This window comes from Epinephelus fuscoguttatus, linkage group LG23, assembly GCF_011397635.1.
Source record: "Epinephelus fuscoguttatus linkage group LG23, E.fuscoguttatus.final_Chr_v1".
Lineage (NCBI taxonomy): Eukaryota > Metazoa > Chordata > Actinopteri > Perciformes > Serranidae > Epinephelus > Epinephelus fuscoguttatus.
This window is the reverse complement of record NC_064774.1, coordinates 28928913-28950420: the sequence shown is the minus strand read 5'-3', so window position 1 is coordinate 28950420 and position 21508 is coordinate 28928913. Positions and strand designations below refer to the sequence as shown.

Here is a 21508-nt window from a genome sequence, read left to right as displayed (position 1 = left end):
AAGAGCAGAACATTTAAGACTGTTGGTTAGACTGAGTGATCTCCCAATAAGGAGCAAAGCAAGTAGAGATGCTGCACGGAGGAAATGAGGGAGAAAGAGCTGCAAGTGGAGGAATGAATTAAATGTTTGGTATGTATAGTGCTGAAAAAAGACAATAGACCTCATGCAGCAACATTCTCCTAAATTTCTCTCATGTTTTCTCCAAAAAGTAAGAGACCAAGAGAGAACTCCAGATGCACAAAATGTTCTTTACAATCCAAATCTGCCTTTACCCAGGTGTGCTTAATTATTAATCCCACTTGATCATAAGTCACCTATTAGCATAGGGAATGCCCCTATATAAGGGCAGGTGTGGTACCGTGTGCAAATACTCAGACACATGACCAAAAATTGGAGAGATTCCTCTGAACAGAAGGCTGTAAAAAGAAGGAGGACTTCTGCAGCAGCAAAATTCATGTACTGTTAAATAAATTTAAACACAGTAAATATGATTTTCCAGTGTCTGTACTGGTGTTACAGGAAAAAAAACAAAAATCAATCAGTGGCAAAACATTTGCTGTATCAGCAGCAGTGGTGAAGGAAGTTTTCAAATCCTTTACTTAAGTAATAGTACGAAAACCACACTGTAAAGGTATTCTGTTTCTAGTAAAAGCTCTGCATTGAAAATGTTACTCAAGTAAAAAATATGTAAGTACAGTCAGGGAAATGTATTGAAGCATTTAAGTAAAAGTACTTGATCCAGAAAAGTTTAAAAAAAAATGAAATGAATACAAAATTATAAAAAATAATTCAAAGAAAAAGCAGCAAGTCACAGAGGCTGGAACCATGTAATGTTTTTTGCATAAAAACATGACTTACATAATTATCAAAATAGTTTCCAATTGATTTTCTAATCAATTGTCAAAAGTGTTTCAGCTGTACTATTTTCATGTGATTTGTTTGCAAAAATCTTCATTTAAGATGTAATTGTCAAAAAATAGTACTTGAGTAAAAATGACAATGTTTTCATGATAACTGTAGTGGAGTAAAAGTAGAAAGTGGTATGAAATGAAAATACTTGTGTTAAGTAGAAGTGCCTCAAATTTATATTTAAGAACAATACCTCAGTAAATGTACTTAGTTACATTTGACCACTGGTCGGCAGAGGGATGAACAGTAACTGAAATTACAGTAATCGGGATCAGTGGACCAAATATAGTAGTATGTCTTGAGCCCTGAAATTCCACTAATCACTAATCATTTGAATAACCCTAAAACATGCAATCATGCATTTTTAAAATGTTCTTCAAATTTAAAACTTATGTTTCCTCATGTTGGGCAACAATATGTGGACTGTGAAAATGAGATGTTTTTCTCTTATCTTGCTGAGAGTGCTCTCGACCACCAAACAATCGGTGAGTCCCAGAAATCATTGGGTACCAGCAAAGTAAGAACAAACTGTGGATACGAACAAAAATTAGAGGAAATTTGTTCATATATTATTTCTTGCCTGAGGCCTACTGTTCCCAGAAATGTGGAGTTTGCGTTTGTCTGTCACGATTTTTATTGGATTGCAGACAAAAGTGAGGAAAGAAAAGTGGATGAAGAAGTGAAAGTTTGGAAGTAGAGATAAGATACAGACGAGAGTGAAGGGAAGGTGTTCGAGACAAAATCCAGGAGAGGAGAGAGAAGTGGTACTGTAAACATCAGATATTGGCATTCATGTTTGACCTTCTGCCAAGGGCTGCATCTTTCATTTAGCAGGCTGGGTTCAGGTCAGCTCTGCAAAACATGTCTCAAATGTTGTGTAGTCAAGTATAGAATCTCAAAAATCTTGTTTTCCTCAAATCAAGGGAAGCAGTTTGCTGACAGCATGAGGCAGTCTCTCACTATTCCTGTGGGCCTACTGTGGATAGAGACTTTTATGATTTCCATATTCTGCTGTTGACTGTAGCTTTAGTCAGAATGGTACCAAGTGTGCGCAGCCAAGGTCTATATAGAATATGATATCTATGAGAGACATAACTAATTTGTCACTTTTTGAAGGTGTGTTTACAGTTCCAGTACCAGTTTTGAGCTTACTTGAAGCTGGAGCTTAGTGGTTGTTTTTCCTGCTGCTTGTGTTTTATGGGCTCAACTTTCCACCTACGGTCAAGCTCTAATGACTACATCAGTTCAACTGAGCCAGGAAGGTAATCACGCAGAAAAGCACTGAGAAAACCTTCATCGAGAGTAACTGAGAGCGCCAGGTAGAGTAGTACAGTGGTAGCTGAAAATAAAGAGGAAAGTGAGTGGTTGGGGGGTAGACAGCAGTGTGTTTCATCCTGTGCTAGTTCAGTGGCACAGCTCGGATTATCAGTGGTGTTATGGTCCGGGGCAAGGCTTTCATGCCGCCACCGTGGTCAAACGCCTTTGATACGCTTGGCCAGTACCCTCCAGGCAGCAGGAATCCAAAGGAAGAGCGCCGCAGAAGAAGAGTAAAAAGGCACCAAAAGAGGCACTGAAGCCCTATGAAGTTTTTATTTGCTGTGTGTGTGTGTGTGTGTGTGTGTGCTCATATGTGTATGTGTGTGTGTTCAAAGTCACCCACATGCTATGATCATACACTGTGTGATGTATGTGTGTGTTTTCTAGGCTCCCAGTCAGAGTGCTGGGGTGTGAAATCATGTCTCTCTGCTCCTCAGCCCCCTAGTCTTGTTTCCACAGATTCCTCTCTTCTTCCGCACGTCGCCATCTGTCTCTCCTCCGCAACCTCCGCCTCTCCATCTCCCTCCTAGACAGTGACCTTGCTATCGCCCATTTCACACTCCTCCCTCCATCTCAGTCCCTCCCCCTCTCTCCTCCTCTTCCCACCTCTCTCATCACTTCCCTCCACCTCGCTCTTCCTCTCATCTTCCCTTTTCTCGGGGGCACTTTTGTGTAATTAAGTCCATGGTAGCGCTGTTGGCACGCCAGCTTTGCCATCCTGACGGCCAAATTAAAAATTGATTTCTTCGACTGATTCCATGCACTGGATGAATGCTCTGGCCCTCCTCCTCGTCCTCACTCTCTTTCACTCTCTCTGCCGTCCTGCCCTCCCAACTTCATATTGATGCTCTATCTCTTCTTCTGCAGCTTCTTCCTCGTCTCACCTTTGTTATGTGATAAAATCTTCTGGAGTTGTCCATCGCCCCCCACTCACATCCCACCTACCACAAGTAAACGTTCATTCGAGACTTTGTGGTTGGAAGGGCATTGCTGTAAAACATGCCCTTTGCCCTTTCCAATTGTGCTTCCTTATCATTAAGGCAACAGCAGTCAATGCAATCTATAGTGATACTGAGAGTACATCACTAATTGTCGGTAAATGTCATTAAAGTTACTAAATATAAAAGGTAGACGGGCACTTAGAGAGCGCAGACCTCCACCAAGGCCAGTCTTCTATGATATTCAAATCTACAAGCGCAGCCACTGCATATGTCTGGGTTTACTTGCCAAAGTATTAGAATTATGTCAAAATATGGTTATGCCTAGCTGAAGCCTCATCACCTCAGCTATGCATTTATTATGTATTTATAAATTAGAAATTTGTCAAATACTTTATGGAACAGATTCATGTAACATTCAGAACATTAATACAGAAGTAAAACCACTATTTGGTCTTTAAAAAAATAGTGGAGTAATGGTGTCCTGCATGTGAGTCCCCATGAGTGTGTCCCACTGACCGCTGCACTGAACAGCACTGCACTCATACAGCAGTTACCACTGGTATCAATACTGTTAGCATTGTTTCTGAAGTTGGCACCAACAGCTGCCAGCCACAGGTTTAGCCATCTCCGTGTTGGAAATCGTGCAGACAGTCCCACCCCAGACACTGAATTATTGCACGCATTTACATGGACATGAATAACCCGTTTATGATCGGATTTTTGGAGTATCCCGTTTATATATTTCAGCACGTAATCACCATATCCCCATTTTCAGAAATGGGAATAAAACCTTATCTCATTTAGAGAAACCCGAACATGCTGGGTAGAGTACTGCAAAAGACAAAGGTTACTGTTGTATGTATAAGCCTTACCTTGGTTATTGAGAGCTGTCGACAACCTGCGCAGATGCAGTCAAGTGACTTAACAGAAATATAAACAATGGCAGCAGCAAGAGAGCTGCACTTTCAGAGCGATAAAGAAACAGTTTTTATGCCTCCATGGCAGCGATAGTTGTGACTGGAGGCATATGTCTCTGGGCTGTCCTATTCTCGTGAATGTGATATCTCAAGAACACCTTGATGAATTTTCTCTAAATTCGGCAAAAATGCCCACTTGGACTCAAGGATGAAATTATTAGAATTTTGTGTTAGAAGGTCAAGGTCACTGTGACCTTGCATTCATCTCATTCTTATGAAAGTAATATCTCAAGAAGGCCCTGAGAAAATTTCCTCAAATTTGGCACAGACATCCACTTGGACTCAAGGATGAAATTATTAGAATTTGGTGGTCAAAGGTCAAGGTTACTGAGACCTCACAAAACATGTTTTTGGTCATAACTCAAGAATTCATATGCTACTTACGACAACAGTTCACACAAATGTTTAATAGGATAAAATGATGAAGTGATGACATTTTATATTTGAAAAAGGTCAAACTGGTGTAAACTGTAACTGCAACTGCACTTTGCGGTCAACTCAACTTGGTTCGTGGAGGCATACAACTGCGAGGCAGCAATTCTGGTTTTCTAACAGTAATGAAAGAGACTGCATATATTCTTCCATCGGTGCTCTGTCCTGTACACAGTGACAGTGACAGACTGGCACTGGTCAAAGTGGAAGACAGTGTTACAAGAGTAGCATAGCTGCTTTCAGGAATAACCTTAAGTGAGTAACTATGTAGTGTGTGTGTGTGTGTGCGTGCAGTTGAGAGAAAGAGAGAGACGATGGATGCACTGAGGGCAGAGGAAACAGCTGTTGGTGATCGGAGCAAAGAAAAATTAGCTGTTAAGTTGTCAAGTGGTAGCAAATGTACAGTTTAGTGTTTAATATTTCTTGTTGCTCTCATCTCCCATTGTTAGTTTGTTTTTGTAAACGTCACAGCATCTGCACAAATAGAGTCCAGTAATTAGTAAGCAGCCTAGTAGTATTTTTTATGTATAAGAGGAATATGAATAAACCTATCTCTCTGTGCTTACATTAACACCACATACTAGATATGATCTTAACTGAGATAAGCCTCATAAATGTGTTACTCACGTAAACACACTCCTAAATAGGCTCTGAAATTCACATACAGCTCATTTAACATAAAATTGAGAAAAAAAAGCCTTTATTATTGTATAAATACTATATATGCAAGTATCAAATGCTTAGACTGAAATAATGTGTGTAGTTTGTTCAAAAATATGTTGTAACAGTCACCAGAGTGTTAAAATTGTACCAGTCTTTCCATGAAGCCACTGTCTCAGAGTGCTCCGTACTGACTGCTTTCTGTATGAAGTCATGTGTAGGCTACCCCAGAGGATTACTGGTACTTTTGTATATGACACCTTCACCGTAGTTCTACAATTGGCTATGTTTTGTCACTACTGAACTTTAATATCATCTGTTAGATTTTAGGATGTATGAATTTTTTTCTGCTCAATCTAAATGCCCAAACCTCGCAGTGTCAATGAAAGTGAAAAAATAATTTGTGTATCTGCTCCATGATTTGGATCTGTTCCGAAATGTAATGTGTTCTTCATTTCCACCAAGTTTTATGAAAATCAGGCCAGTAGTTTATCTGTAATCCTGCTGACAAACAGACAAGCAAACCGAACTGAAAACATCACCTCCTAAGCGGAGGTATATATTTGTTAAGTAACTTCATAGTAACACCTTAAAGGATTTATTGGTTGACTGTCTTTGAATCTTTGGCAACACTAGTGCAAACACAGGCTCAAACTGTGTGATACACAACCCCATATACATCAGGAAAAAATAATTATTTTTGTAATACTGACCTGCAGGGTGTTAGATTTGCAGAGTTTCTCGATGACAAAACAAATCAATGCAGTCACCCCTGAGGAAGGCTTTGGCCCAGTCACAGTCCATGTCGGGGCCCACACACATTCTGGTTTTAGAAATATAACTGAAGTTATTCCAACATAAAAACACCCCGTGGCTCTGCTGCACAAGTCAATGTATTCAGAAGAGAAGGGAAGTGATAATCACATGAAAAGAGGGGACTGAAACTGTGTTGCTTGAACATTATGAACTGATCTCAAGAAGTCAATTTTTTTAAGACCTTTGACAGCAGTCTTTTAATTAGTGGACAAAGCCGGCGAGCTTCTCTTCAGTGGGCGCTTTAGCTTGTTAGATGATCGGTCAAGACTTGCCCTCCCACCGTTGAGGAGTCACATATTACAAATGTCTGTAAAAAGCCAGAGTCCCTGAAGGATTTGAAGATATGCAAGAAAGGCATATGGTCAAGATGCTGAGTCAGCACATGCATTTATACAGAATCTGCCCCTGACTGGGTACAGATCATCCAGGTCCTTTGCTTTACAAAGACACAGCTTATTTGATACACCGTTCAGAGTGAGCCTTGCATGCCTCACACAAGCTGGTGCTCCCTTGCATTGCACTGTCCCTCTCATTTGTCATTCACTGCCACCTTCTCCTTCCTCCCTTACTGTTGGACACCTCTCCCTCATTTTAACCTACATTATTCTGCATTCTGCTTTTTGTTTTTCATTGCCCCCAGCTACTCCTCTCCTTTTACATTTGCAGACCTGCCAACCTGTACGCATTTTGCGTACCAGGCACGCATTTTGACATCAAAGTATGCTGGTACGATTTGATGCTCTAAAAGAACTTTGAGAGCTTGTCTGTAAACAGATGGCTTGTGTCTATTACAGCTAGCTTCTATCTTAGCAGTTAGCTTCTGTCTGTAAACAGTTAACTACAGTCTCATAGCAGTTAGCTTCTGTCTGTTAGCAGTTAGCTCCTATTAGCTCCTCACCGTCAGTTCAGACCGGAGTTACCGTGTGTTCAGTCCGGTAAACAGTATCACCTTCTCACGCCCGTTTAAGAAATCTCACTCCACCGTTTTAGAGTCCTTTTTTTTATATTTTTACATCCTCTATTGTGTTCACTTTGTGTGTGTGTGTGTGTGTGTGTGTGTGTGTGTGTGTGTGTGTGCGTGCGGGCACGTGTGTGTGTGCGCCCAACGGGGCCAAACTCCGTTGTGCGCGATACAGAGAGCGACCATGTAGAGAGAGAAATGACACGTGGTCTGTAAATAAGATAAATAACGTAAGGCTATTTAGTTTGTTTAATAAAAGGACAAGGTATAGACCTGTTCTATGGGAAAGGTTACCTTAAGTGACTTCTTTGTGATCTGGCGCTATATAGAAAATAAAATTAAATAAAATTAACTTGACTTTCAAGAGGGGGCGGGGCGGGGTGCCCCCCTAATAGGGGGAAACACTGAAGTAAATAGTGCCCAAGTCGGCTGTCATCGATACATTGCTGGCGAGAATTGTACCAAGGTAAGCAAATTGCAGACAAATTTACATTCAACTGTGTTATGAAACCATGTGCCCTGCCTGAATAACTATAACACACTTATGATAAAAAAGACTTTTTGTTTGATGAGTCTGCTTAATTTCTATAAGAAAAAAACAAGGCAATAAGAAGAGAGTAGTTCTAATAGGTGTCGTACTACACAAGAACATGATGAGGAATGCTAATGTAATGCACTTGTCTATGATCTATTATCTATTTCTGTATGAAATTGCTTGAAAATAGGATTTCGCCATGTGATGTTTCAAAATTTTCTCGGGGGAGAACCCCCCGAATCCCACTTGAAATCTTTCTTTTTGTCACAACAGGACATATAAATGTATTTATTAAGCAGATGATCAATACTACCATCAGACTGATGAAACTGACCTTGATCTGCGCCATAAAACAAATATTGGGCGTCTATGGATGTATGTGGGGCTTAGGCCTATAGATATGAATATGTAAACATACGCTCATTTCTTCTGTTTGCCACATGTGCATATTGACTTTTACGGTAAAAAAAAAAAAAAAAAAAAAAAGTGCTGCCATGTCCACATATGTTCATGACCAAGCATTTTCATGTCTTGCCCCTGTTGAATTGAAGACGATAAACACCAAGCTAATCTTAGGCACACACATAGCTTGGATCGAACCCACAAAGAAACTGGTAGTGTGAAAAGATTAAAGTTTCACTGGTCAGTAATAACAGACACGTTTGCCACTAATTCTGCTCTCTCTGAAGATCCCATGCAGTAACATCAATGTCGAAATCACAGTTGATATTACAGCGAGCTAATTCTGGTCATCTGCCTTTATTCTGGCTTCTATTTGCATCTAGTTGGATGGCACAAAATCCCTTCAACATCAGTCTTCACTTCAATGACATACTGAAGGCTGGCGTGATCATCTGTCATGTTTGTGATGTCCCATCTCTGCCTAATCAGCTAGTTTGAGCACAGTCATGACTAAGAAACCCAATCTCTGAGAAATGCGTTGTTTGGTGTTCAATTTAAAGACTTTTTGTGATGTCAGATGCAGTTACTGTTACATACGTCAGCCTCTAGTCCCTAAGCAGCAATGTTCTTTACATGTAGTTGTATTTTGTTCACTGTTGACATTTTAGGCAAGATTCAAGAAGGCAGTCTGCAAAATCGAAAGGCTCATCCCCTCATGACCAGTGCATTATTTTTATCGCAAAATTAGAATATTGATGTTCATTTTGTGCCAGGTCATATGGGATTTTTGTCTGGGTGCAGCTGACATAAGGATCCATCCTCTAGGAAACCAACTTACCATGGCAACGATACTGGAAAACCTGGTCATCATCAGTGTTGTCATTTACCCAGATATCATTAAAGGGGGAATTTGACTCAACCAATATCCTCCTGGGGACACACACTAACTTTCATGGTAATTTGACCATTAATTGACAGAAATATTGTCCGTCCGTCCGTCCGTCCGTCCGTCCGTCGCCCCCCCCCCCCCCCCCCCCCTTTTGATAAGTCCATTTTCCATTTTTGGGTTGCTTTGCAATGTAGGCAGTTGTTGCCAATGCTGGAAGCACTGCAACTTTCTCTGCAGGATTCTCTGCTATAAAACAAGGCTTTCACCCAAGGGACATGTACATGCATCTTTGTGTAACAGCCAATATGACCTCTCTCTGAGATGACCTATGATTGGCTGTAAATTCTCTCGTCATGTGCTAGATTTTTTAAAGCCCAAAAACAGAGCCAGGAGGAGAAGCAGTAGTCTGGTTTTCTCTCAGAGCATTTTAATTACAATATGGTTGAAATTTATTATGGGATTTTTGCCCACAGACGCTAGAATGACACTGCCTACCTCAGCTTTAACCCTCAAAGATATTCTTCATTATAGCCATCCAACACTAGCTTAGATTTGGTCTGATATTGGGCCATATTGCAGACACTGACTGGCTCTCAAAGTCATCTGCTGCAGCGTGTTGCCAGCTTTATTTCCTGCCTCGTCTCTTCCCTACATGTTGTATGATCCCTTGTAAAAAAAAATAAATAAATAAAAAAAAGCAGAACAGCAGGCTGCATTTTATGTAGAAACAGAGCAGCATGGATAAACAAAAATAAATACCTCAAAATAAATGAAATGGAAGTAAATCTCCCTCCTCCCACTGCCTTTTCTCTCTTTCACCTACCCCTCTCTTTTTCTAACACCTTAAGCCAGGAGAGCTCACGCCTTATTAGCTGCCAGTTTTAGCGTTATCATGGCTAATTACCAGGACTAATCTCTGCTAATGACGACATTATGAGGTGTACAGTACATGTGGCAGCGTGGCCAAGGTAGGAGATAACCAAAGAAGGCTTAAGTTCAAGAATAACCCAGCATATCTTTGTTCTTGCGGTTCATCCTGTGCCTGTGCGTAGGTGTGGTGTTTGATAGAGAGGACGAGAGAGAGGAAGGGGTACAGAGAGAGAGAAGGAGGGAGAGAGAGAGAGCGCATGTGAAAAAAAAATAGGTAAGATCGGAGGGCGTTTGAAAGAGATACCGTGAAAGACAATGAGGAATGACAGCAGCAGTCTGGTGAAATTAGATAGTCAGAAGCCAATACAGTGAACCGCATTGCACAAGACGAGCCTTTCAGTGCTGCAAATACGAAAACAGGCCAATGCAAACAAAAGCAAATGGTGACTAAATGCACAGATAATTATTCAGCCCTCATTCTTGGGCTAAGCAGAAGCTCTCAGAATCAACTGAAGGGAATATTCAGTAATTTATCTGTGGAGCCAGACATTCAGGTTGTGCCTAGTTTTCACCTTTATAATTGAATCCTGACAAAATTTATTTGGAACTTCTTTTTCTTTGAAGTTGATTTTTTATAGTCTATCAAAAGGAACAGAAATCAATGGCTATGAAGAAGGTAAGAAAACAGTGGTAACAACGGGGTGTAATAATATCAGTTTGTACTTTAACAGGCAAAAGCATAGAAAACCACTGTCTTGGTGCTATGGAAAGAGTGTTAAGCTCCAAACACAATGAGCAGGAAGCTTTTCTGCGTCTTAACTTGACAATTCCACAGAACATGTCTGCAGCAGGAATCAAACCCGAGACTCTGCTTAACCTCATAGCTGCGCCGGCGCCAGAAAACAAAGATAGGGGAAATGGCTTCTCTACATTCCTATTACCTGTCAGGGAGTACGTGTTGGTGTGTGAGAGAGCGTGAAGAGCACTACAATCAGGAGAGCGGAAAACATACACACAAACAAATGCAAAGACCTTAGCTGCTTCACAGTAGTACCTTGAGGACGGCCTCTTCAAAACGCTGTCTACGGAGTGTTCGGCAAATAAAAGAACAGAAACTATGAAAGACAAGGATAATTTACTTTGCCTTTAGCACTTAATCCATTATGAATGCATATAGTGAGGCATAGACACATACTTTGAGCTGAAACAATAGAGCCGTATTTCATCAAAGGCTGTCGGAGACATTTACATTAAGGCCGTGGGCAACACTCACTCCTCCCTGTGCCTGAGTATCCCCCGGAGCCTTTTAAGTTTGTTCCGTTCATTGTGCATACTGTACATACTGACATTTCTGAGCTACACCTCTTGTACAACAACAAATATTCTGTGCACTTTATGGATTTGAGTTAGGAGTTTATACAGTGTTGAACAGAGTTTGATGCACAGTCAATGGAAGCACGCCCTGTGCAACTCAGTGGTTCTAAGTGGTCGCTCCGGATTGCCGTATTACGTCATGACACATTAGTAAACTGAGCACTCATCTGACCTAAATTTCTCAGCAAGGGGATTGTTATTTAAAGATAGAAAAACAGCTTCTGTAGAATGTTTGTGTAAGCACTGGTTAGTACAAACACTGCTTTTCAAAAGAACGTCATGTATTTCATTCATGACTTGATTCATCATTTCCCCATGCAGACAAGATTTCCCAGCAGCCACTATAACTGACACTTGAAATTAATTTGGGCAATTAGGATGCATCTGCGGGATCTCAGGATTATGGACGGAATGTTCTTCTCTGTTGCAGCTGTGTTATAGGCTATTGCGATTTGCCATTTAGAATATTAATCCATTTTTTTTTATATCAACAAAGTGCTTTACAATAAAACAACAATAAAGTTAAAAATGTGAACAAGACATTCAAGAGGATAAAATAGTTTAGAGTTCATTCGAGAAGACGTTGCTGAGTTTGTCAGCCTAAGATCCTTGGGCAGAGAGTTCCACAATGGAGGATCCCGGACAGCAAAAGCCTGGTCACCTTCAGTGACAAGTAGAGATTTCGGAACCGTTAGTTGAGCCTTGCTAGATGATCTCAAGCAGCGATCAGGCTCATAGGGAGTTAGCAGATCACAGATACAGGCAGGAGCCTGATCATTCAAGGCTTTTTTAAACAAGCACTAAAATCTCAGGCCCTGTCTATTCAAGTACAGATGTTTTTGAAAATAAAACCTAGTCCAAATCCTCACAGTACAAGCTACCTTTTTCAGAACACCAACTGGAGATCTCATCACTATTGATTCCCTGCCATTGTAAGGGCAAAGGAGCTCACTTAAAGATAGAAGCATGATATGGGTAATGTCCAGAACGTAAAGGTTTTGCTTCCACTCTTCTTGAAAGTGCCCCACAATCTGCCAGTTCTACCAGGCCTGATCCAGAACCATCGTTTTTGGCGGACTATAAACCACTGCTGAGGTGGACCAATAAACATTGGGTGCAGCATACGCCACCATTCAGCTGTGAAGTGGTGTAGCGTTAAGTAGTCGTTAGACCAAGCAGTGTTGACCAAAAGGAAACAAACCAGTAGTCCCCCATTGTTGTAACTGTCCTGGTGCATGCTGATTACACACAAAGCAGTGATTGGCATTGGCAAATTGAGGTGATGATATCATAGTTTTGAAAAATCTGCGCCTTGAAAGATGTTTTCAAAATTCTCCCTTTTAGTGACGTGAAAGTCTGCGTATTGACAAGAGGCTGAAACACAGAGGAAAACATCTGTTTTCAATCATATCTTCATTCATTTAGATAAGACCTTAAAATACATTCTAAAACTCACAGTGAAGAGCAGCAAGGATTAGTGTGATGTGGTCGTCTGTATTTTTATACGCTCCTGTTATTAATAGTAATAATTATTACCTTGTAATTACCTTCTCTCCTCTCTGCTTTCCAGGTGGTGTACAAGAACAATGACTTCAAGCTGGAGCTCTCACGGCTGGCCATTGAGCGTGACCCTAAAATCACCCTGAATGGCGACCTGGTGTTCCGCTGCGAGGACGTGGCAGCCCTGGACCCCGTCACCTTTGAGACCCCTGAGTCCTACATCTCCCTGCCCAAGTGGAACACCAAGAAGACGGGATCTATCTCCTTCGACTTCCGCACTACGGAGCCCAGCGGGCTACTGCTCTTCAGCCACGGCCGCCCCCAGGGTCCCAAAGAGCAGAAGCCCGGTAGGGAGCTGAAGACTGATTATTTTGCCATGGAGCTGCTGGAGGGGTATTTGTACCTGCTGATCGATATGGGCTCTGGAAAAACAAAGCTGAAGGCCAGCAACAAGAAGGTCAATGATGGGGAATGGTGCCATGTAGATTTCCAGAGGGAAGGGAGGAAAGGTGAGGGGTGCTTGTTTTGTTAAAACTATCAACTGATGTAGAATTCAATTGTGCATGTGCACACTGTGTGTTTTATTTTTGTTGGATTATTTTTTCTCCGCAATCTAAAGCCAGACCCATTCTTTTTTTCACGCCAACATTTAACCATTAATAATTCCTGTTCACAATTTGCAGGACATCAGAAATCAGTAGGATTTAGTGACCTGTACCAAGTAGTTGTTACTCTGTTTACATGATTAAGAGACAAGTATAATTTTGACTGTAGCTAATAGTATCCACCCAATCGACAACCAACACTGAAAAAAAACTAACAAACATTTGTTTCAACTTAAAAAAGTTAGTGTCTGGGCTGTTTAAGAATTTTAGGTTGACTGAATTTAAGAAGACAAGTTGAGGTAGTCTTGTATTGATTCAAAACAAATACGCTTTTCCCCTCAAATAAACTCAGTTCATTTGTCTTACATTTAAAGACAACTGAATCAAGATCAAGTGTATTTAACTAAAAAGTTTTGCTCTGAATCATTACAAAATAATCTCAACTAAGGATGGGCAAACGATCAAAATTCATTATTCAGTCATCAAAAAAATGAATGATCAATTATTGATTAATTGATAAGCGAGTATTTCAAAAGAGGGAAAACAAAAGAGTGCAGTGCAGACTGTCGCTGCAAGAGAGCGCAGCTGCCCCAGTTTTGAGCTTCAACACTTTAAGGTGACCTTGTATTTTGGAAGATCTTCAAAACTACACTGGTTCTTATTATTAGCAACCTTACAATTGAGGTTAGATATGTGTTGGTAGCTCCACACTATTACAGAAAACCACAAATGTGCACTTGGGCTAAACATGTACTTAATCTATTAATATTCCCCTTGTGTTTTGTAGCTTCTTTAAGCAGCTGATTGGAAGAGTTCACTGGATTAGAGGGACGCGGATAGTGTCGCAAATTTGTCACAGAAAAGGAGACTGAATCGGCTTTGACACAGTCTAAAACCGTCTAGCTCTCCATGCTAATCCAAGCATGTTAAGACCAAAGCTAAGAAATGGTTACACATGCTATTAATGATACTGTGGTTGTTGTTGATGTAAGTTTATTCCTCATACCTGAAGAGGAACTTGTGTTCCGATGTTTCGTCTGAATGTGGGCACAAACAGGGGCATCTGCATGCTTGAGTGTCTGGTGTCTGATGAATGATCTGTAGGTGGGCAAGCACCTAGGACATTATATCTCCCCCTAATGGCGTCTTATAATGAGGAAGGGTGTGAATGAGTGTGTATATGTGTGCGCGCGCATGCATGTGATCTCACTGCTGCTCCTGCTGTAATTGGCTTTTAATAGAAAATTAAGACGGAGTCGTTAATCACAGAAAGATAGAGGGCCTTTTGTTTCACCCACTCCCTGCTGCATTCTGCTTCCCTTCTCCTCCATTTAGCCTATTACAGACACATTAGACACACACACACACACACACACACACACACACACACACACACATTCACTCTACTGTCATCTATTCTCCCTGTCTCTTGTATGTCCCTCTGTCTGTGCTCTATGTCCCTAAATTATCCACTTACTGCTCCTCCCTCCCAACCATTCACTCACTTGCCCACTCACTCAGCCACTTGACCTCCCATCCACTCACCCACCTGTGCAGACCACACACTTCTTTAATATTCTGTACTGTGTCATTGAGTCATTAAAACACACTTTAATCTCTCACTTAATACAATATGCATGCCTAGATATATGCAAACACATAAGTTGCACTCCATAGGTATTAACAATAGATATGGTTAGACCGATTTGCCCCTATATTAGCAAGATTTTTAGATTTGATAGATAACTTGGTAATGTCTTGTCTTTCAGGATCTATCTCAGTCAACAGCCGCAGTATGCCCTTCAGCTCCCCGGAGGGCAGTGAAATCCTGGACCTGGACAGTGAGATGTACCTGGGTGGGCTGCCTGAGCCTAAGTCGGACCTCATCCTGCCGCCAGAGGTTTGGACGGCACTGCTTAACTACGGCTACGTAGGCTGCGTCCGCGACCTCTTCATCGATGGCAAGAGCCGTGACGTCCGCCGTCTAGCTGAGATCCAGAGCGCATTCGGTGTCAGCAGTTTTTGTACCCGTGAACTGCAGAAGAGGTGCAGCAGCGCCCCCTGTGGCAATGCAGGTCTGTGCAAAGAAGGCTGGAACCGCTACATTTGTGATTGCATCGGCACCGGATACCTCGGCACCAACTGTGAGATAGGTAAGGAAGCTGATGTGTGTCTTTATGGGTCTTCACTGCACTAGAATTCAGTCAGGGTTCTGAACAGCAATGCATGCATCTAGACTGCGATAGTACACAGTTGACGGATCCCAAGTCTCACCACCCTTAGTTACTGCTGGTGAGTCAGGCACACTTGATGAAGAGGAATATGGCAACACCGTTTCTGTTTAGCCGGGTGCCACAGTATGTATTAGTTTCTGGGCATTAGGTAATATAGCTTCAAAAATCCAACAGCAAGGACTACAGTGTGTGATGAAAGGAAATATCCAGGATGTTAACTTTTATGAAGAAGGCAAAATGACATAAATTGAGTTTACGGTCTCAGCGATAAAGGGAGAAGTAGAGACCGAGGTCAACATTGCTCCTGCACTGCCGGGTGTATGTCCTCTTTTGCTCTTCTGGGAATCAGAAAAGTACTCTATGTAGTTGCTACTGAATACAGATCATAGTGCTGACCTAACGCTAGTCTCTCTTTACTGTAGAGTTACGTTAATGGGTGGATTATGAGAGAATGGGTCCCTGGGCACAAATATGTAAAAAGAATCACCACCTGTCCTACATGGGAGCAGGACACACAGAGTTTGTGGTGGTTCTGCATCTTTTTGTTGTTGTTTTGTCTCTTTGTGGTCTTTTTGTGGCTGTTTTTCCACTTTTTGTAGTTATTTTATGTGTCTTTGCAGTTCCTTTGCATCTCTTTCTGGTCATTTTGAGTCTCTTCCTGGTCGGTATGTGTTAATATGAGTGACATATTACAGGAGAAGGCCATGGGGCCTCCTGGCAATATGGGCCCTTGGACCTGTTCCCAGTAAGTCTGTTCAGTAATCCATGCAGGGCAGTACGTAGCCTTACAGAGATATTATAAAAAAGGATCTTTGGCCATGGTCTATTCTGGCTAACGATAATTCATGCTATCTTAAAAATATGTCAGCAACCAATCTGTTTGTCCTTTTCCAAATATCTTTAATATTACAAAAGAACGGAAGCAAACCTCGCCGATGTTGTTGATATAGCTATACATTAGCTAGCTAGTGAGCTAGTGTTTTGCTAGCATTAGCCAACTTATGTGTCTTTATACAACGCAGTATCTCCATGAAGACTGTTACAGTCACCCAGCCACATCTTTTAACCAGCTACAACATTTGGTTTTCTTTTCAATACAGATGAGTCTAGCACATAGTGAAAAGTTGATATAAGTTTTTCTGTCTCCCAAGCTTGTTCAACTGTTACTAAAGCACAGAGCGAAAAGGGGCGGGACTTAGGAAGGGATAATAGTGTTGCGTTATCCCAAACAAGACACACAAATTAGCAAAATAACTTTCTGAACTAACTTTATCTGTAACTTTTTACAGTGAAGCAAAAAATACTTTCCCATAATCAAGGCATCATAAACTACAGATGGTGAAAACATGAAACAATGAAAACTTGCTAAAACACTAATGTAGCACAATGTTTACAATATAGTGTTTTGAAAACTCCATCCGGTGCAGCGGGGCAGGGAAACAAGTGTAGAATGAGCATTTCGACAATGTGCTTCCTTGTATTTCACACAACCAAGCAGCTGCTGTATGGGTAGAGTGAGAGCTCCGCAGGGAGTGAACCAAATGCCACCCGAGGCCGGGTGGCATTAGAGCCCGCCGGCTGGGAGGGTGGGGGGGGTGGGGGTGGAGGCTGAAGCACTGAGGGGCCGGCAGCAGTGTGACAGAGCAGCCGGGCCTACCGCCGCCATCTGTGTCAGTCACGCAAACCCAGGTGGCGCATACGCCACGGCGAGGGGAGGTGAGCCAGTCAAATAGCACCACGTACGTCTGATTCATTCCAATTAGCTGCAAGCGCCTCGCTTCATGGTTTGTCTTTGCACGTCCGTGGGGGTGAGTGAGCCATGACAGTATGGGATTTTGAGGGACAAGGAGGGTAATGAGGGAAGGAGAGATTGGATTCAAATCAGGACAGTGGAGGTAGAGGATGAAATGTCTTTATTTTGAAGGGTGATATTTTAGCAGTTTTGTCTTTGGGAGCTCAGATGACAGGTTTGGGTTCAGTGAAGCTCTTTTGCCATCTAGTGGGGCTTTCTGTTACTGCAGGAATATGGCACAGGGAACTTCTCTTAAAACCAGCTGCATATTTCTCTGTGTCAATAGACTGAGCACATGGATTAACAGTGTGCAGGGAAAATCAATGAAATTGACAGATGAAGAAAACCCAGAGGCTATTACATGACGCCTCCAGGCCACATTAACTTAAACGCATCAATGGTGTTTTGAGCTGGCATTAATGAATATTCTTTGTGTGCTATCGATTGTTTTCATTAATTAATATAATAATGCTGTATTGGGAGTATATCACATTTTATGAAAGTGGGGTCTTTATTAAAAAAAAAAAAAAAGAAAGAAAAAAAAATATCAGAAACAATGTGTGTTGGTCCAGCATGTTGGATGTGATCTCTGTTTAAACATCACTGCTCGTTACCTGTTTGCTTGCCTATCCGGGATTTCTCTGCAACCTTTAGCATCATTTCCCAAAACCTAAACATCAGATTTGCCCTTTGACAGTGAGTCATGTTAGCCTGTGGTGACGCACATCGACCCACACCGCAAAATAAGAGCAGTACTCAGGAAACTGTCACTCTACACAGCAGTCTATTTATGGCATGGCTGATTCTAGAGAGAATAACCACGGTTGTGCCGAGTGTGAATGAGGATTTCACGGAAGCCAGCAGCACTTTTTATGACAAGTATCTAAGCTTGAGGACGGTTTCATATCGGAGTCATAATGAATATCACATGCTGTTTCCTTTCTTTTGTTATAATGAATACTTTCATTTTGTGTGTTGGGTGGTAGATTTGTCATCTGATGAAAATGTAATAGGGATGTGAGACATCCTGAGCATATGCTGCAAACACAGGATATTAGCTCAGCACAAATGATGACACAACAATATGTATTAAGACAATGACATGGCAAACAGCAAAAAGGTGCAATTACAAGAACAGAAAAAGAGACATATGCCTAGGGGTGTAGTGTACATGCTGTCATCAAACTTTTAAACCCACGTAGTTGCCTATGAAGTGCAGCAATGACATGTTTTGATCGCTGTAGTAAGTTTTCAGACACATGCGGCTTTGATCATCATTCTCACTGAACGTTCCCTTGATCTTCTGTTGTGGATATGGCGTCTTAATACACCTATTTTGACAGGGGGTTTTGTCTGGAGGGGCAGTTGTTGCCATCTAGTTCCATTATATTGAAAAAAGGGCATTTCTCCAGATGATATCTGCAACTCACACCAAAACAATTTAGATTGTAAGAGGAAAAATATGTATTCTAGATTTGGGTTGAGCAACCAGGTGTGCAGTGTTTGGTGAAACTGGGATTTAATTATATCAAATGGGAAGATTGTCCAAAGATAATAAAAACATTGTCAGTGTCGTTTAGACCCACTTTGAATTTGGCAGATGCTGTCGATACTGGACTGTCATATCCAGTTGATCTTCCGCCTATGTTCTGGGTTTATATGAATCACTACCTCTCTGTGAGCACACTCTCCTGTGCAACGTGTGACCTACTCATCACCATCACACTCCTTTTCTCTCCCTCACACCCATATCCAGAGGCGACGGTGCTGAGTTACGACGGCAGCATGTACCTGAAGATCATCATGCCGGTCACCATGCACACAGAGGCTGAAGACGTGGCGCTGCGCTTCATGTCTCAGCGGGCGTACGGCCTGCTCATGGCCACCACCTCCAAGGAGTCGGCGGACACCCTGAGACTGGAGCTGGACGGAGGCCGCGTCAAGCTCACAGTAAACCTTGGTAGGCCACCGTGGTTCATTGTGGTTGTCCATGCTAACCTTTCCCTTAGCATACCCTGTCTCCTCATCTTCACTCTGTATTTTAGTATTGTGTACTGCAGAACTTAGAAGAATTGTTTAACATTTTGCGTTTCACTCCAGTTTTTTTTTTTTTCATTGTCAAATAGTCAGGTGGGGAAAAGCTTCTAAATTTGTACCTCAGTATTTGTTTTGTATGACAGAGTACTCTGTATTTCAATTAATGGATGTCAGTACAGTAAGCTAACAAGCTAGGTTATGCCCATCCCTGCCCTGCCTTGAAATAAGAAATGCCAACAGTATTCGAACGCAATTTATTTGAGGAAACTGAGGTACAAATACAGAAACTTCTCCCCCACAAACTGATAAAGTGCTTGCTGCAGGAAAGTTAGACTACAAGTAAATATATTAAGGTATCCCCCATTTTGTCCTCTGTGGGGAGCCACCCTGCAGTCATTTCTGTTTCATATTATTTGACCCCGTCCTCTCTGCATTCATCCATCTCCTTTTGTTCCCTGTGAAGCCTCATAGCACCTCCTCCAGTTTAAAAGCTCCATCTCTAACAGTAAACCCTGGCCCAGTCCTGAGCCTTAACCCACTAACCTGTCTCTAGAAGCTTCAAGGTGGCCTTGCCCCTGTGTCGCTCCTCCTCATGGTTCTGCTCTTTTCCCATTTTTGCGGAGTTAGCTGAGGGGCTGGTTGGCTCCACTTCTGCCCAGCGGCGGTGCTAAGAGGAGATAGAGATCCTCATCATAAGTAATTACAGATGAGTTTAAAGAAGAGGGTGGTGTAAAAAGGTCTGGCAGGCAATCATAGGAGGGAGAAGGTCAGTGAAATTGTAGGGTACAGTTTGTAAGATAGATGGATGTATAAAAGGACATTCCCTCTAATAACTGGCTGCAGGAATGCAAACCTTTTGACATATTAATATCCCATTGCAATGAATATTAGTACTCTGGGGAAGATGGGTATGACCTTCCAGCTCTGGATACTTTAAATCTGTTCTAATCGTTTGAAGGAAAAGACTCCCAGCGGTGAACCTGGAGGAGCATAACACAGTTGCACCCAGGAATATGGGAGTTTAAGCCACCATAGAGACAGGAAGTGAGGGCAGAGGTGGCCACTCTTCTCTCTTTCTCTATTTCCCTCTCTCTCTCTTGCTTCTCTTCTTCCTTCTCCCTCTCTCATTTTCTGTCACTCATAAGCACTCCACCTGGCCAAGACTTCGAAAGATGGAACTTTTCATCCCTTCAATGGCCTGTATGTCTGCGGCCCTTTGGATCAAACAGTCAGAGTGACCGGCTCACAGCTGTAGTTGTCCGAAGTTGCACACACATTTGGACTTATTGTCCACTGGGTCACAGCTTGACCTGCTGGCAGTCCCCAAGCAGACACTTGCGGCTAATCCATAACAGCAAAACCCTCAAGTTAATTTGTACGCTGAATTCCCCACAGAGATTCCCACTCCTCCGTTTAAGTGGGGCTTAAGTGACACCTCAAAAAAGTCAAACAGTTGACTGACACAAAAGCTCTGCTCAGGATTTCCGTAGCTCTTTTGTGAGGGAATTAATTAACAATTAATGTGAAACGCATCAGCTTTGAATCCTCAATATCAGTGAAGGCTTTAATCCTTGTTAAGATAATTAAAATCCTGCTAATGAATCACCAGGAAAGGCTATAATTGGACAGATTTAGCCCTAATGATATTTATTAGTTGTAGATAATGATGATAACCTGTTCAATATGTCAGCTGAAGCCTAGTCTGTCACTCTAACAGATGACAGCTGGCTCATTTAAGTTTAACACCATCACACATTATTTTTATTGATTATCAATTCAAAAGAAAATCCACATCCTGGAGAGCGACTTTTACTTTTTCAAAATGCTTGGACAAATGTGGCTTCGTTCATGAAATGTCGCTGCTTACCAACACATTAGGTCCTTCAATACATGTAACGGAAGTGGATTTGTATTACTCCCCACCTCTCTACAGCGTGACACTGGTCCCTGGCTGTTTGTGTCCACTATTCTGTAGCGGTTGACAGCTCGAGACCACAACCCAACCACGCCGCCACATGCACACACAGGGTACAGCCACTAGATGGGGCTGAACAGCAATTAATTAGTTACAAGATAAGATATTTGATGAGGAAAAGTAATGACATACTTTAAAGATCCCTGAGAAGTAAGTTCCTGTTTATGTAAGCCCCATCCCAAGTGGGGAGTTAAAGGTCAGTGTAAGTTATGTTTCTCGCTGTAAAATAGCAGAGCAGATGCTTACTGAACCTGCTTGGACCATAGTCTTCCAGCTGAAGGA

General features: G+C 41.9%; 1 protein-coding gene across 6 annotated transcripts in view; it reads left to right on the top strand.

The window, feature by feature from the left end:
- Positions 1-21508, top strand: part of nrxn2b (neurexin 2b) — an 812698-nt gene that overhangs the window by 375269 nt on the left and 415921 nt on the right. For all 6 annotated transcript variants that reach the window (XM_049567815.1, XM_049567813.1, XM_049567811.1 and 3 more), the window contains 3 exons: positions 12654-13092; positions 14958-15341; positions 18971-19174. In XM_049567815.1, the coding sequence (XP_049423772.1) occupies positions 12654-13092; positions 14958-15341; positions 18971-19174 (1027 nt within the window). The remainder of the gene's footprint in view (positions 1-12653; positions 13093-14957; positions 15342-18970; positions 19175-21508) is intronic.